We start from the raw sequence: 13,983 nt of genomic DNA, 5'->3' as shown, positions 1-13,983 counted from the left end.
ACACTCAGGTTCAGATTGGGTAAGATAGGTTTTGTCTATGCAGACTGTATTCAGAGGTGTAAACAACATGAAAACCAGAGCGCTGTCTTTGGGTGAAAAACAAGCAATTGTGAGTCTTAGAGAAGATGGAAAATCAATCAGAGCCATTGCAGAAACATTGGCCATAGCCAGTACAACCATTTGGAATGTCCTGAAGAAGAAGAAAACTACTGGTGTACTAAGTAACAGACGTCGAACAGGTAGACCAAGGAAAACATCAGCAGTTGATGACAGAAACATTGTGAGAGCTGTAAAGAAAGACCCTAAAACAACTGTTAGTGAGATCAGCAACAACCTCCAGATGGCAGGAGTGAAGGTATCACTATCTACTGTTCGCAGAAGACTTCATGAACAAAAGTACAAGGGCTACACCAGAAGATGCAAACCACTCATTAGCAAGAAGAATAGGAAGGCCAGGCTGGAATTTGCCAAAAAGTACAGAGATGAACCTCAAAAATTCTGGGACAAAGTTTTATGGACTGATGAGACAAAGATTAACTTTTACCAAAGTGATGGAAAGGCTAAAGTTTGGAGAAAGAAAGGAACTGCTCATGATCCCAAACACACAAGCTCATCTGTGAAACACGGTGGAGGTAATGTCATGGCTTGGGCTTGCATGGCTTCTTCTAGGACGGGCTCATTAATCTTCATTGAGGATGTAACACATGATGGCAGCAGCAAAATGAACTCGGAAGTCTACAGAAACATTTTGTCTGCCAATTTAAGGAAAGATGCAACCAAACTGATTGGCAGAGCCTTCATCATGCAGCAAGATAACGACCCAAAACACACTGCCAAAACAACAAAGGAGTTCATCAGGGGCAAGAAATGGAAGGTATTAGACTGGCCAAGTCAATCTCCAGACTTAAACCCTATAGAGCATGCATTTTACCTGCTTAAGAGGAGACTGAAGGGAGGAACCCCACAAAACAAACAACAACTGAAAGAGGCTGCAGTGAAAGCCTGGGAAAGCATCAAAAAGGAAGAATGCAAAAGTTTGGTGACGTCAATGGGTCACAGACTTGCTGCAGTTATTGAAAGCAAAGGATTTGCAACTAAATATTAAGTCTTATTCACTTAAATATGTTTTAAGTATATATGTTCCAATACTTTTGCTCACATGACAAATGGGTGGATTCAAACAAAATGTGATATTTTCTTAGTTGTGCATCAGATCCTGATGTAAATACCTGGAAATAAAAGCTGAAACGTTGATCTCTGGTCTCACGTTCATTATTTGATGTCAAGCCCAAATGTTTTCAGTCTACAGCAAAAATAAAGGAATTCGCCTCACTGTTCCAATACTTTTGGAGGGCACTGTATAGAGCAGTATTATCGCTCTACATGGTGTGCACATTAAACGATCTGGTTATTATTATCAGTTCAAATCAGTTCAAGTATAAGCACAGCAGAAAATGACAGCTTTTGTTACATAACATCACAGGCAAGATGTAATGTCACATATATGGATGTTTCATCCCACATATACAGTACTAGCTTCTGCATGAAGACCTAAGGTATACTACATTAACATTTACTCATTTAGCAGACGCTCTTATCCAGAGCGACTTATAGTAAGTACAGGGACATTCCCCCCGAGGCAAATGGGGTGAAGTGCCTTGCCCAAGGACACAACTTCATTTGGCACGGCCGGGAATCGAATTGGCGACTTTCAGATTACTAGCCCGACTCCCTCACCGCTCAACCATCTGACATACAGGCTACATACACACAACACATACTGCACACACATACAGGCTACATACACACAACACATGTGAACCTATCTGAACCTGGGTCTTGTTCTGATCCCCCAGAAAGGAGGGATGCATACCAGAGCCAGGTGCTGTCCATCTGCAGCATCGCCTCGGGGATCTGCCTGCTCAGCCTGGCCTGTATGGCTCTCTACCGACGCAACCGGTGAGTGACTGTTGCTCTGAGAGGAGGAAGTGATGCTCTGCAGAGAGGAAGTGATGCTCTGTAGAGAGCAAGTGATGCTCTACCGAGAGGAAGTGATGGCTCACTCAAATCAACATGGGTCTTGTCTGGAAAACAAGACTGGTAGGCAAGTCATTGGCTTGCCTACCTCAGGAGTAAAGCCACGCTAGTCTCCTCATTTTTGAATGTGTTAGAATATAAAGTATAGTTTTATGTGTAGTCAGGTCATATTCTACTTCCTGTGTGCAGTGTATCATCAGCTTCTATTCTACGCTAGACATTTTTAAAAGACAGCTTAAAACCTACCTTTTTACCGAAGCATTCAAGTAATTTGATCTCAAAAGGGTTTTATTACTTGTATTAGTTATATTATTGTTCTTATAGATTTGCTATTTTAATTATTACTTTTGTCACTTGTATTATTGTTTTTATTGATTTTATGTAAAGCAACTTGCGCTACAATTCTTGTATGAAATGTGCTATATAAACAAAGTCTTACTTACTTCCTGTGTAATCTGACTCTCAGGTGTGTGTCACCTGCAGCCTGGCTCAGGAGTAGGTCTCCATCTGTTGCCACAGCAACAGCAGACAAATAAATACTGCGGCCAGCTAATGGGGGCTTTTACCCTTCCTCACCTCAATTACATGTGCACTTTGAAAACCACCCTATCCTCCAGCCCTGTCCTCCAGCCCTGTCCTCCAGCCCTGTCCTCCAGCCCTGTCCTTCAGTCTAGTGCCCCCCCCCCCTCCCCAGCTCCAGTCTGTCATGACTGCTTGCTGTTAGCAGCAGAGAGCAGCAGAGAGCAGCCATGAGCAGCAGAGAGCAGTCATGAGCAGCAGAGAGCAGTCATGAGCAGCAGAGAGCAGTCATGGGCATCAGAGAGCAGTCATGAGCAGCAGAGAGCAGTCATGAGCAGCAGAGAGCAGTCATGGGCAGCAGAGAGCAGCCATGAGCAGCAGAGAGCAGTCATGAGCAGCCATGAGCAGTCATGGGCAGCAGAGAGCAGCCATTAGCAGCAGAGAGCAGCAGAGAGCAGTCATGGGCAGCAGAGAGCAGCCATGAGCAGCAGAGAGCAGTCATGAGCAGCCATGAGCAGCAGAAAGCAGTCATGAGCAGCAGAGAGCAGTCATGAGCAGCAGAAAGCAGTCATGAGCAGCAGAGAGCAGCCATGAGCAGCAGAGAGCAGCCATGAGCAGCAGAGAGCAGCAGAGAGCAGTCATGAGCAGCAGAGAGCAGCAGAGAGCAGCAGAGAGCAGTCATGAGCAGCAGAAAGCAGCAGAGAGGAGCAGAGAGCAGTCATGAGCAGCAGAGAACAGCAGAGGTTAGCTAGTTATTGGGTTAGGTTTTAATTCTGTGAAAATGCCATTATCCTCATTCCTCTGTTTCAGCAGATACCTGGGGTCTCATGTATAAACGTTGCGTACGCACAAAAAGCTTGCGTACGCTGGTTTTCACGCACACTTTATGATGTATAAAGATTTACTTGATGTGAGAATGTGCAGGCCGTCCGCAAAGTTGTCTGGCTCTGTAACATGGCGAATTCTAACTGAAAAGTGCCGAAACTCACCAAACATTACAAAATAAAGTTTCCACTACAGTTTCTGTCATACGAAGGCATTATGTTAGTTATTCAAAATACATATTTGGGCTACCTACGGAAATAAAAGTTTGATCATTAATGTGGATGATCACATCAAAACCCAAAACGGGAAATGCTGTATAGCCTTCTGTTTAATCCGCCAACACTGAATAACTTCTGTTAAACTTGAGGGTGTTAAATGAACAACAAAATGACTCGGGAAATGCATGGCACGCACCCTATAGCTGCCATGCTGTTACGGTGCGCCACCACTCGTTTCTTCATTTAACGTTTTACATCGGACCATTTCTTCTTAATTTCTGCCATGGTCCGGTTCTCTGAACCCACAGCATTTATGGCCCTATAATAATAATAATGATTTTATTTGTAATGCACTTTACATTTAGCTAAATCTCAAAGTGCTACAGGTTAAAAACAAGAAAGGGCGCAAATAGTGACAGTTTTCCACTCCGCCGACTTTCTTCTGTCGCTAATACCTGATGACAGGCCGCCAAACAGGACACATTTTCTCGCCTCCACCTCTGTTGTCAGAACATTCACAGTTTTTCTTCGAATAAACGCTGCTGCGTTTATCAAATAATGTTAATTTTTGGTGCAGCGTTTATTCGAGGGCGGTGTTTATTTGAAGAAATACGGTAATTCAGACAAAGAAATTACCTCAGGAGCGCAATTATAGTCCATCTGCATATTAATTTATGGGAGTAGGCAAAGCGGGGTCAGTGGCTCGTTCACGTGCGGTCAATCTCATGTTGATTGTGATTTATAAAGAAAAGGTGCGCAGGACCTGGCGTACGACCGGTTTTATACATGTGAATATTTCTGTGCGTAGATACTTTTGAGTTTTGGCTGTACGCAATCTTCTGGTATGAAAGTTGCGCTATCCTTTATACATGAGGCCTATGCTGGTCTGGTCAGACTGGAGACAAGTAGGGGAACCAGCACAGGAGTGCTCCTCTGATGGGCCTGGTGCTGCAGGGGGGCGGGACATTCAGTTCTGCTCACACTAACCGCTGGGTTGCAGATCCTGTTAGATACATCAAAAACATACCCAATAGTGTTGTTAAAGGGAACTAGCTAAATCCAAGCCTCCAAAGCCCTGCTCGTCCTTCATCAAATACAACAGGAAACCTAGCAAAGGGCATGTGTCCCACTGTCCTTTGATGTGCCATTATTAGTCTGTTTACTCTGCACTCTGAGAAGGACTACAACAGCTCAATAAAACCCATTATCTCCATGGTGATTGCCTTGTGTGAATAGAGCACTGGCCTTTCTCTGGAGAAGTTGCTGGAAGCATCGACGGCTCCCTATTAAACTTGAGTGTATCTTCGGTAAACAGAGTAACAGTGTGTTTCAAAACAAGCAGAGATGCATGTGTAGATGCTGGAGCCTCTGATGCAGCCTGACCCTCAGGGACAGCAGGGGGGAGGGATGAACGACAGTCTCAAAGAAGGTTTGCATGAGTGGGATTTCATGGTGATGTATTCTTAATTGATTAAGCCATGTGTAATGTACCAGTAACAATGAAACACACATCTTCTGGAAATTTCTCAAGAACAATTACGTTTGTTTAAAAGGAGTCTTGTTTGTATTGTCAATACAATATTAGACAATATGTCAGGTTTTGATTTTGCCGTTGCCCCTTATTGCCCATGTGTTGTGACTAACCTGAAGGATGTCTCTTCTGTAGGAGACACAGGGAGAAGCTGAGAGCACACTTCTCAGAGAGCCACATCCTGAGGGACTGCAGCATCAACACCTCTGGCCTCATGGCAAAATCCAGCCCCAGGCCCCAGTCCGGCCTCCAGCTTCAGAAGGTGGGATCCTGTGCTGGTGCCTCCGGTTGGCACAGTGATGTTCCTCTGCGGTGTCTCCCGCTCCCCACTGTCCCTTTACAGTCCCACAAAGGACGAGAGGTTGAGTCAGCAGGGATGCATCATTACAAACACTCTGGACTTCACTTTGAGATCTATTTGGAAGTACATATTGTAATAGTTTGTTACCAGTGACATGAGAACGTTAAAGCCCAGCTGAAAAAAAATAAAATAAAATGTATAGTTTTAGGACCTGGAGTTCACAACATGCTGTCAGGTTGCTGAGGCACACAGCAGGTTGCAATCCTCCTGTTGACATCATAAACACAGCCTCTCTCAGACCTGCAGATAGCTCTTCTCTCACTAACGTCGCTCACACACTAGAGACCTGTCCAAGCATTTACCAACGCTACAGCAAAACCACCAGCTGTCATGGTGCATGTCTGTCTCTGCCAGTAACCAGCTGTATTTTGTTTGATCGAGGTTGATGGTAAATGATCTGCTTCCACTTCTGCTCAGCTCATGAGTCTCCTATGGGAACAGGATTCAAAACCACGTAGAACAACAGAATGCTGTCATGAAAGGAAATAGTAGGGTAATACTTAAGCAATACATCAGTGGGCTATTATCAGTCTGCCAGGCCTGTCATCATGTCCCCTGGCAGCTGTCTCATTCTCATGTTATGCTGAGAAGGTTACATTCATTGTTCACAAGAAAGTCAGGAGATGGGTTGTGGCCCCTTGTCGCCTGCCTCCTTCCCTCTCACCCTTCACTACTGTACCGTGGCCCCTTGTCGCCTGCCTCCTTCCCTCTCACCCTTCACTGCTGTACCGCAGCAGAATGTGTGTGTGTGTGTGTGAGAGAGAGAGAGAGAGAGAGAGAGAGAGAGAGAGAGAGAGAGAGAGAGAGAGAGTATGACAGTTGTGTGGGTGTGTGTGTAAAGTGCTGCTTTACGTCAACTTTTCATCTAATTATCGTTGTCAACAAACCTTTATCACGTGACAAAAACGAGACGAGATACAACGTAAATGCTGGTCATGTGACGATGACTATAATTAAATGTATAATGCAATATTATTGACGAATAAAAACGAGACTAAAGTAGTTTACAAAATAAAAACTGCTAAAATGTCTCTTCATTTTCGTTGACCAAAACTAGACAAAATGTTATGACTTTATTTTGTCTTGTTAAGTCGTGTTATTATTATTATCCACTCATGAGGCTGTGGTTAATGTGTCTCATTTTAACATTAGCTTTAGAAGCTAGCTTTAAAAGTTAACTTAAAGTAGAAAAAAACACTCTCAAGCTTGTCTCATTGCTTATTTTGACCAGTTTATTCACAGACGCGTTTCGGCCTAAGCCATCGTCAATGTGTGTTCTTAGGCCAAAATGCGTCTGTGAATAAACTGGTCAAAATAAGCAATGAGACAAGCTTGAGAGTGCGTTTTTTTTTAACTTTAAGTTAATAGTCTTTTTCACTCGCATCCTAAATCGCCTTTATTTTGGAAGTAGAGCGCGCCTATCCTTACAAAAGCTTTAAATGTTAGCCACTGGAGCTGAAAACGACTGAAACAAACGTGTGTGACTAGCGTGTGTGTGTATATTTGTTTGTGAGAGTGTAAAGTGGGTTAACATGTGTGACATGTACTGTCTATGTGTATTTGTTTGTGTGAGAGAGCGTAAAAGTGGGTTTTAGTTTCTACCTGACTGACTGACTCCATGTGTACTGTGCATCCCTTGTTGGCCAAATACTGTAGCTAGTTTTGTCATTCACATAGCAATTACACTGAACTGAATTTAGCATCAACAACATGACTTTGAATACCTTATTCTCGAGAGAGAGAGAGAGAGAGAGAGAGAGAGAGAGAGAGAGAGAGAGAGAGAGAGAGAGAGAGAGAGAGAGAGAGAGAGAGAGAGAGAGAGAGGGAGAGAGAGAGAGAGGGAGGGAGGGAGGGAGGGAGGGAGGGAGGGAGGGAGGGAGGGAGGGAGGGAGGGAGGGAGGGAGAATAGGCTTAGCGGGCACAGAGAGGCCCTTACTGGGTCTGAGTCATACTACATACATTGGTAGTTGAATGATGCAGCACAGGAAGGAAGGTGGAGGGGTGGAGTGAGCATACCCAGTACTATCCAGCTCTGGGCATGCCCAGTACCATCCAGCTCTGAGCATACCCAGTACTATCCAGCTCTGAGCATACCCAGTACCATCCAGCTCTGAGCATGCCCAGTACTATCCAGCTCTGAGCACAGATAATGGGGATGGGATGTTAGGGTGTGTTTTTTAGGAATCCAGTAACATAATCTTGTGTAGATTAATTCCTGACTGCTGTTCCTGCTAGGCCTTCAGGGAGTGTAATCAGAAGGCCTCTTCTGCTAATCTGCAGTATAAATGTAGTTCCATTAAAGTGTCACTGGGGGAACTTCTCTACTCTAGACTACAGCAGGAATCTTTGTCTTATCTAAATAAGGGACAGACAATCGGCTGTGTGTGTATTGGGGAGGTTGTGTGTGTAGATTTTGTGTGTGTGTGTAGGTGTGATTCAAGCACCACACACCTCTGATTAGTGTGTGAATACCATGTTCCTGGTGCTGGTCCCTGTGTTAACACCTTGTTGTTCTTCCCTGCTGTAGTGCTGCAAGAACCACAGGCCCCTTCTGCCCCCGCAAGCCCCCCTTCTGCCCTGGATGGGGGCCAGTCTGGCACCTGCTGCCCCGGGCATGACCCCTCCCGCCCCGCCTGCCCCCCCGCACGTACGCAGCAGAGCCCTGGCTAAAGGCAAACTCTTCAGGTAAACCAGGAGGATTCTGTCTGCTGTAGACCAGGAGAATTCTGTCTCCTGTAGACCATGAAGATCAGGTAAGCCAGGAGCATTCTGTCTCCTGTAGACCATTAAGACCAGGAGAATTGTGTCTCCTGTAGACCAGGAGGATCAGGTAGACCAGGAGGATCAGATAGACCAGGTAGACCAGGAGGATCAGGTAAACCAGGAGTATCAGGTAGACCAGGAGGATCAGATAGACCAGGTAGACCAGGAGGATCAGGTAGACCAGGAGGATCAGGTAGACCAGGAGGATCAGGTAGACCAGGTAGACCAGGAGGATCAGGTAGACCAGGAGGATCAGGTAGACCAGGTAGACCAGGAGGATCAGGTAGACCAGGAGGATCAGGTAGACCAGGGGGATCAGGTAGACCAGGAGGATCAGGTAGACCAGGAGGATCAGGTAGACCAGGGGGATCAGGTAGACCAGGAGGATCAGGTAGACCAGGAGGATCAGGTAGACCAGGAGGATCAGATAGACCAGGAGGATCAGGTAGACCAGGAGGATCAGGTAGACCAGGTAGACCAGGAGGATCAGGTAGACCAGGAGGATCAGGTAGACCAGGTAGACCAGGAGGATCAGGTAGACCAGGAGGATCAGGTAGACCAGGGGGATCAGGTAGACCAGGAGGATTCTGCCTCAGGCTTCATAACCTCATCTGTTGCTAACTGTGTTTCACTTCACACAACAGAAGAGGCAGTCAAGTAAGAAATTCAATCATCCCACAATATGGCACAATATGTTAGTGTCAAAAAATAAACAGCACTTTTATGGAAAGTTTAAAAAGATTGATGGTGATTGTAATTGGTAATAAACATGTATGCAGCCATGCTAGCGCTAAACACATAGGACGTCATCTGCTTCTCTGAAGAGTCAGGACTTGATGAGTAACTGCTTTTCTGAGTTAGCAGCATTAAATATAACACTCACGCCTGACAACAGATGGAAAATGAACGCTGTTATTCTGAACTAGATTTGACAAAAAAGCTGAGTGCTTGAAGGAATTATATACATGCAACCATGGCAACCATGGCACTGTTCATATAGAACTCCTTCAAGCTTTCACCTTTTAAGATGTTTATTTACATCAGACCGGAAAGGAAGCAGAGTTTTTCCTTTAACAGTAAAGAAGTTAACGATTTACCAGGTATTAACTTTAACAACTTTACCAGCATTACCAGCGCAGGCTGACAGAGTTGATAAACGTGCGTTGCATGCTTGTTGTTTCCCTGTGGTTTAAGGAGCAGCCCCCTGTCTCTAAGTCCCGCCCAGCAACACAGGGAAGCCAATCATCTCGGAACCAGAGGAAAACCACTCCTCATTGGAGGAGCCCAGGTTGCTGGCCACGCCTACAAGCACCTGCAGGAAGTAGATTGTACAGAGATGGAAGCAGAGATGTTGAGAGGGTGAGAAGTTGTAATGGTATATTGTATGTACTACTAAGACTCTTAGATAACAATGTTGCATTCTGTGCACGATAGTCTATAGGATAGTACACTATTCAAACAACAGGTCTCTCTTACCTACACTCACCCTCCCTCCCTCCATATCCCCTTCCAGACCTCTGAGCCAGTCTTTGAGAAGAGACTTCTTCAGTCAGTCTTCACAGCCAGTCGAAAGAGATCCGCTGAATGAGTATAGTACCGGTGTTGACTATGTCGCTAATTTTGTTTACTAGAATATATCATAATAAACGCATTCTAAACAACTGTTCAGGATGTATTATAATATCAATATAGGTATAATAAAGGTGTGTTGTTTCATAAGCACATTCTCTTCTGGCCACTCAGCATTACGTAATGACATGACCAGGATCAACCCTCTCCTCACCAGGATGGTCCTACACCTCTACTAGATCAGCTGTTTACAAACTGACCACTTTTTACATGTGAATTTGGTTCAGAACTCCTTTAAGCCTGATAACTTGAGCACCTGTTATCTAAGATGTCTGTCATTAAAGCAAGTTTTCCCCCAGCAACTCACACTCTTGAACGTGGCTGGCAATGCTCTTATTAGCATTCCAACCTGACAGAGCATCACAGACACTTGTAAGATGCACACAGTACCTAACTCTTTATATATGACCTATTTCCATAATTTACATTCTGAAACAGCACAGTGCTCAGCATTTCTTTAACAGACTGTGGGAAGATCTGCTTTAGGAGCTGTACACACACACACTCATACACACTCATACACACACACTCATACACACACACATACAAATAAACAGAAAATCTAACTACAGCCCTTCCCTTTACAATGGGGAATCTGCAGCCAATGGCAGTTACCGCTTTGTGTGACTTCCCTGTCCTTAGGGATGAGGAGGATTGCTGACGTTATTAGAGATAGTTGACTATTTAGGACTGTTTAACTATTGATAAACTCTGCCCAGATGTCTCAGGCCAGGCACGGCGTGACCTATTTCTCGACTTAGTAACAGCCAAACAACACCAGCTATACACCCCCTCCACTTCTCCCCCCTCCCTCCAATCTCTCCCTTGTTGCCATGGAGACACCCTCTGGTCTCTGGGAATGAGAAATGAAAGGCTAGAAAGAGACAGCGGGGGAGAGGGAGAGAAAGAGAGAGAGATAAAGAGAGAGGGAGAGAGAGACAGAGAGAGAGAGATAAAGAGAGAGGGAGAGGGAGAGAGAGAGAGAGAGAGAGGGAGAGAGAGAGACAGAGAGAGAGAGATAAAGAGAGAGAGAGAGAGAGAGAGAGAGAGAGAGAGAGAGAGAGAGAATGGGAATACAATAACATAGAGATATGCAGTAGAAAGAGAGAGGGAGAAGGAAAGAGAAAGATGTTACAAAGTCAGAGAGCCCATCAACATTTTCAGGTTTGACAGAAGGTCCCTAGTGAGTATTGTCAGTGTCATTATACAATGTCAAAAACATATATTTACCCATCCAAGATAAGGAATGAATTGAAGCAGAAATGTGTCATGGTGGTTTATTTTTAGATGTTAAAATGTGCCTGAAGCTGCCTCCCCAGCTCCACATCCTGAATAGTCATTATATCATCATGTCATTATATTAACTCAGTTATGTTACAAGCAGTCTCCATAGTCTGCAGTTAGCCTAGTAGGGTTACACCCCCTCCTCTCCCCCCCCCCCCCCCCCCCCCCCCTCATCCAACCCTTGTCGTCAAACATAGCCCTGTTTTTTATATTTTATTATTATATATTTATATTTCTCATATCTGGGGTGTTTCAGGCTGTCATCACACAAGGTGTGCTGTTTGATAAGGACTCTCACTTCAAACAGATCAAACTCTGCACCCAGGGCTCTTCCTCCCTCCTCTCTCACCTGCTGGAGCAGTCAGATACTGGGGGTGAATCCTGCACAGGGTCAGGGAGGCACCAGCTTTGATGCTGGTGCCTCCCTGACCTCCCTAAACCTCTAAAGCTTGGATAAGACAGCCATGAGAGAAAGGATTTCCAGTTAAACATTTATGCATCTAGAGTAGGCTGCCCATATTGGGGATTATAAATAATTACACAAAGATGATGAGTTCCTTGTGACTCTTAGTGAGAATAGTTTCACCACTGTGGGATGATTTCTTCTGAGGATGTGTGTGTGGGGGGCAGGATTGTGTTTGGTTTGTGCATTGTAAGGGGGGGATTTTTAGAGTGTGAGCGCTCTCATTTTCCCTTTTCCTTTATTTCTCTTGCTCTCACTTTCTCTTTGAAAATGAGAAATGCAGTAGAAAGGTCTGAGAACAAAAGGTCATAATCTCCTTCTCTCTCCCCTTCCTCTCTCCCTTCTCTCTCCACCTCCTCTCTCTATCCCCTCTCTCCCCTCTTTGTTTCCTCTCCCTCTCTTCTCCCTCTCCTCTCCCTCTCTTCTCCCTCTCTTCTCCCTCTCATCTCCCTCTCTTTCTCCCCTCTCTCTCCCTCTCCTGCTCCCTGTTCTCCCCAGGTCGGAGTACCTGGGGTCCCAGCAGGGCAGGGTGCTGCCGTCCCCTCTGAGTGTGTGGGCGGCAGGACAGGGGTGGACCGAGGTCCCCTGCACCCGCCTGGACAGCGGAACACGCTCCTCTCCTCCTGCCCCTCCTCCCTCCTCCTCTCCTCCTCCCTCAGGCCTCCGGGCTCACTCCGTCCCCATCATCCCGTCCCTCCAGGGAGATAGCAGCGAGGACAGAGATGGAAGCAGGAGCGATGGGTGGGGCTGTGATGCTGCTCCAGCCCCCCCTGGGGTCCCAGCCCCCCCTGGGGTCCCTCCTGGGCCAGGGTCCAGGGCTCCTTCCCGTCATGCCAGCGGTGGGGCCTGGCGGCCCGGCCCAGGAAGGAGCCAGCCTCTCATACAGCCTGCTGGTGCCTCTAGAAGTGTAGCAGAACCGGAGGGCAGGGTCAAACATGAGAGTGTGGTGGGCACTGTGACAGCCCTGAGCTCGTACCAGAGCAGGAACACTGCTGGAGCAGTGCTGGAACCAGAGGGGAAGACCAGGCGCTGCTCACCCAGGGTCCACAGCTGTTCTAGGGTCGGGGGTCACCGGGCTGGAGGCCAGAGAGAGACCCAGAGCCACCTGCTGGCTGGAGGGACACACTGCCTCCCAGCTGAGCTAGCCAGAGGAAGAGGAAGTGCTTGTGCCAAACCCTCCGCAAGCTGATTGGATTAATTTCCACTGAACTACATGGAGAGTATCTGCCCACTTGAGAGGGCGGGGCTAAGAAATGGACCAATGACAGGGGGCACTGCTCCTCTGCCAGACCACAGCAGACAGGACTGCTAACATAAATGTATTAACACTTTTAAGACACAGAATTATAAAAGAAAACACACCCAATGTGAATAAATGTGAAACAATGCCGATGATTTTAACAGACTGGGGTGGGAGCTTGATTCGAACCTGTACTAAAAAAGATAAATGATTTATACGCCACTATTTAAACAAAGCTTCTACTTAGAAACCAAAATAGTGTGTCATCTCAATGTTGTTTCTCTATTGTAAAGAAATCTAATTATATATGTCATATTATATGTCATATATATGTCAAATGTGACAAAATAAAGACTAAGACTACAGTGATTTTTTTTCTTTCTAACATCAACAGCATTTCTCTAGAAGTGATATCAGACTCGTGTTTATGGAAGCTCCACAAGGCTTTAAACTGAAACAGTGTGGAGGGCATGCCTGCAGGCTGAGGCCTGGCAAGCCAGCAGGTCAGTCACCCGGATGTCAGCCATGTTCAGAGACTCTGCCAGAAGGACTCCTGCCACACCAGCATATCACACAGCAAGATCATCAGAACTCACTGAGCACAAGACAAATATTGTCAGTCACTGTTCCTGTCTCCATGGCAACAGCAGCCGTAGAGCGTTGTGTTTCCCTGCAGTAGAGAAGACAGGGCCTTCTATTTAATAACAGCACTGCAGAGATTTTAATCATTTACTTGTTTATCTTTCTCTCTCTTCCCCCCAAAACAGCCTCACTAATGAAGCCAGGTTCATTATCCAGATATTTACAAACTGCTGCAAGGGAGCAGAAAAGTTTTTAACTAGCTGATCTTCAGGTGATCCAGAGGAATTAATCAGTAGGAAGATGAAAGCACCAGTGTTTGGGTTGTCTGCTGTTAACAACAAAGAACTCAGCTTCCATTCCAGCACTTTGTCTTCCCTCCAAATTAGCTGCTCTTGTTCTCCTCACTCTTCCTAAACTCTGTGATCAGATCCTCAAGCTGAAACATGGTTCTGAAACATGGTTCTGAAACATGGTTCTGAAACATGGTTCTGAAACATGGTTCTGAAACCTTGCATGTTTGAGTCAGATGAG

The 13,983-nt window shown here is 45.7% G+C and overlaps 1 protein-coding gene across 1 annotated transcript in view; it reads left to right on the top strand.

Moving 5' to 3' along the window:
- The window catches only part of nrg3b (neuregulin 3b), a 115,629-nt gene extending 102,810 nt beyond the window's left edge, over positions 1 to 12,819 (top strand). The window contains exons 5-9 of the mRNA XM_047047206.1: positions 1,857 to 1,959; positions 5,266 to 5,392; positions 8,019 to 8,176; positions 9,449 to 9,613; positions 12,129 to 12,819. Of these exons, the coding sequence (XP_046903162.1) occupies positions 1,857 to 1,959; positions 5,266 to 5,392; positions 8,019 to 8,176; positions 9,449 to 9,613; positions 12,129 to 12,819 (1,244 nt within the window). The remainder of the gene's footprint in view (positions 1 to 1,856; positions 1,960 to 5,265; positions 5,393 to 8,018; positions 8,177 to 9,448; positions 9,614 to 12,128) is intronic.
- The last annotated feature ends 1,164 nt before the right edge of the window (positions 12,820 to 13,983 follow it).

This window comes from Hypomesus transpacificus, chromosome 23, assembly GCF_021917145.1.
Source record: "Hypomesus transpacificus isolate Combined female chromosome 23, fHypTra1, whole genome shotgun sequence".
In the NCBI taxonomy this organism is placed as follows: domain Eukaryota; kingdom Metazoa; phylum Chordata; class Actinopteri; order Osmeriformes; family Osmeridae; genus Hypomesus; species Hypomesus transpacificus.
Note: the sequence above shows the minus strand (reverse complement) of the source record. Positions and strands in the feature narration are given on the sequence as shown.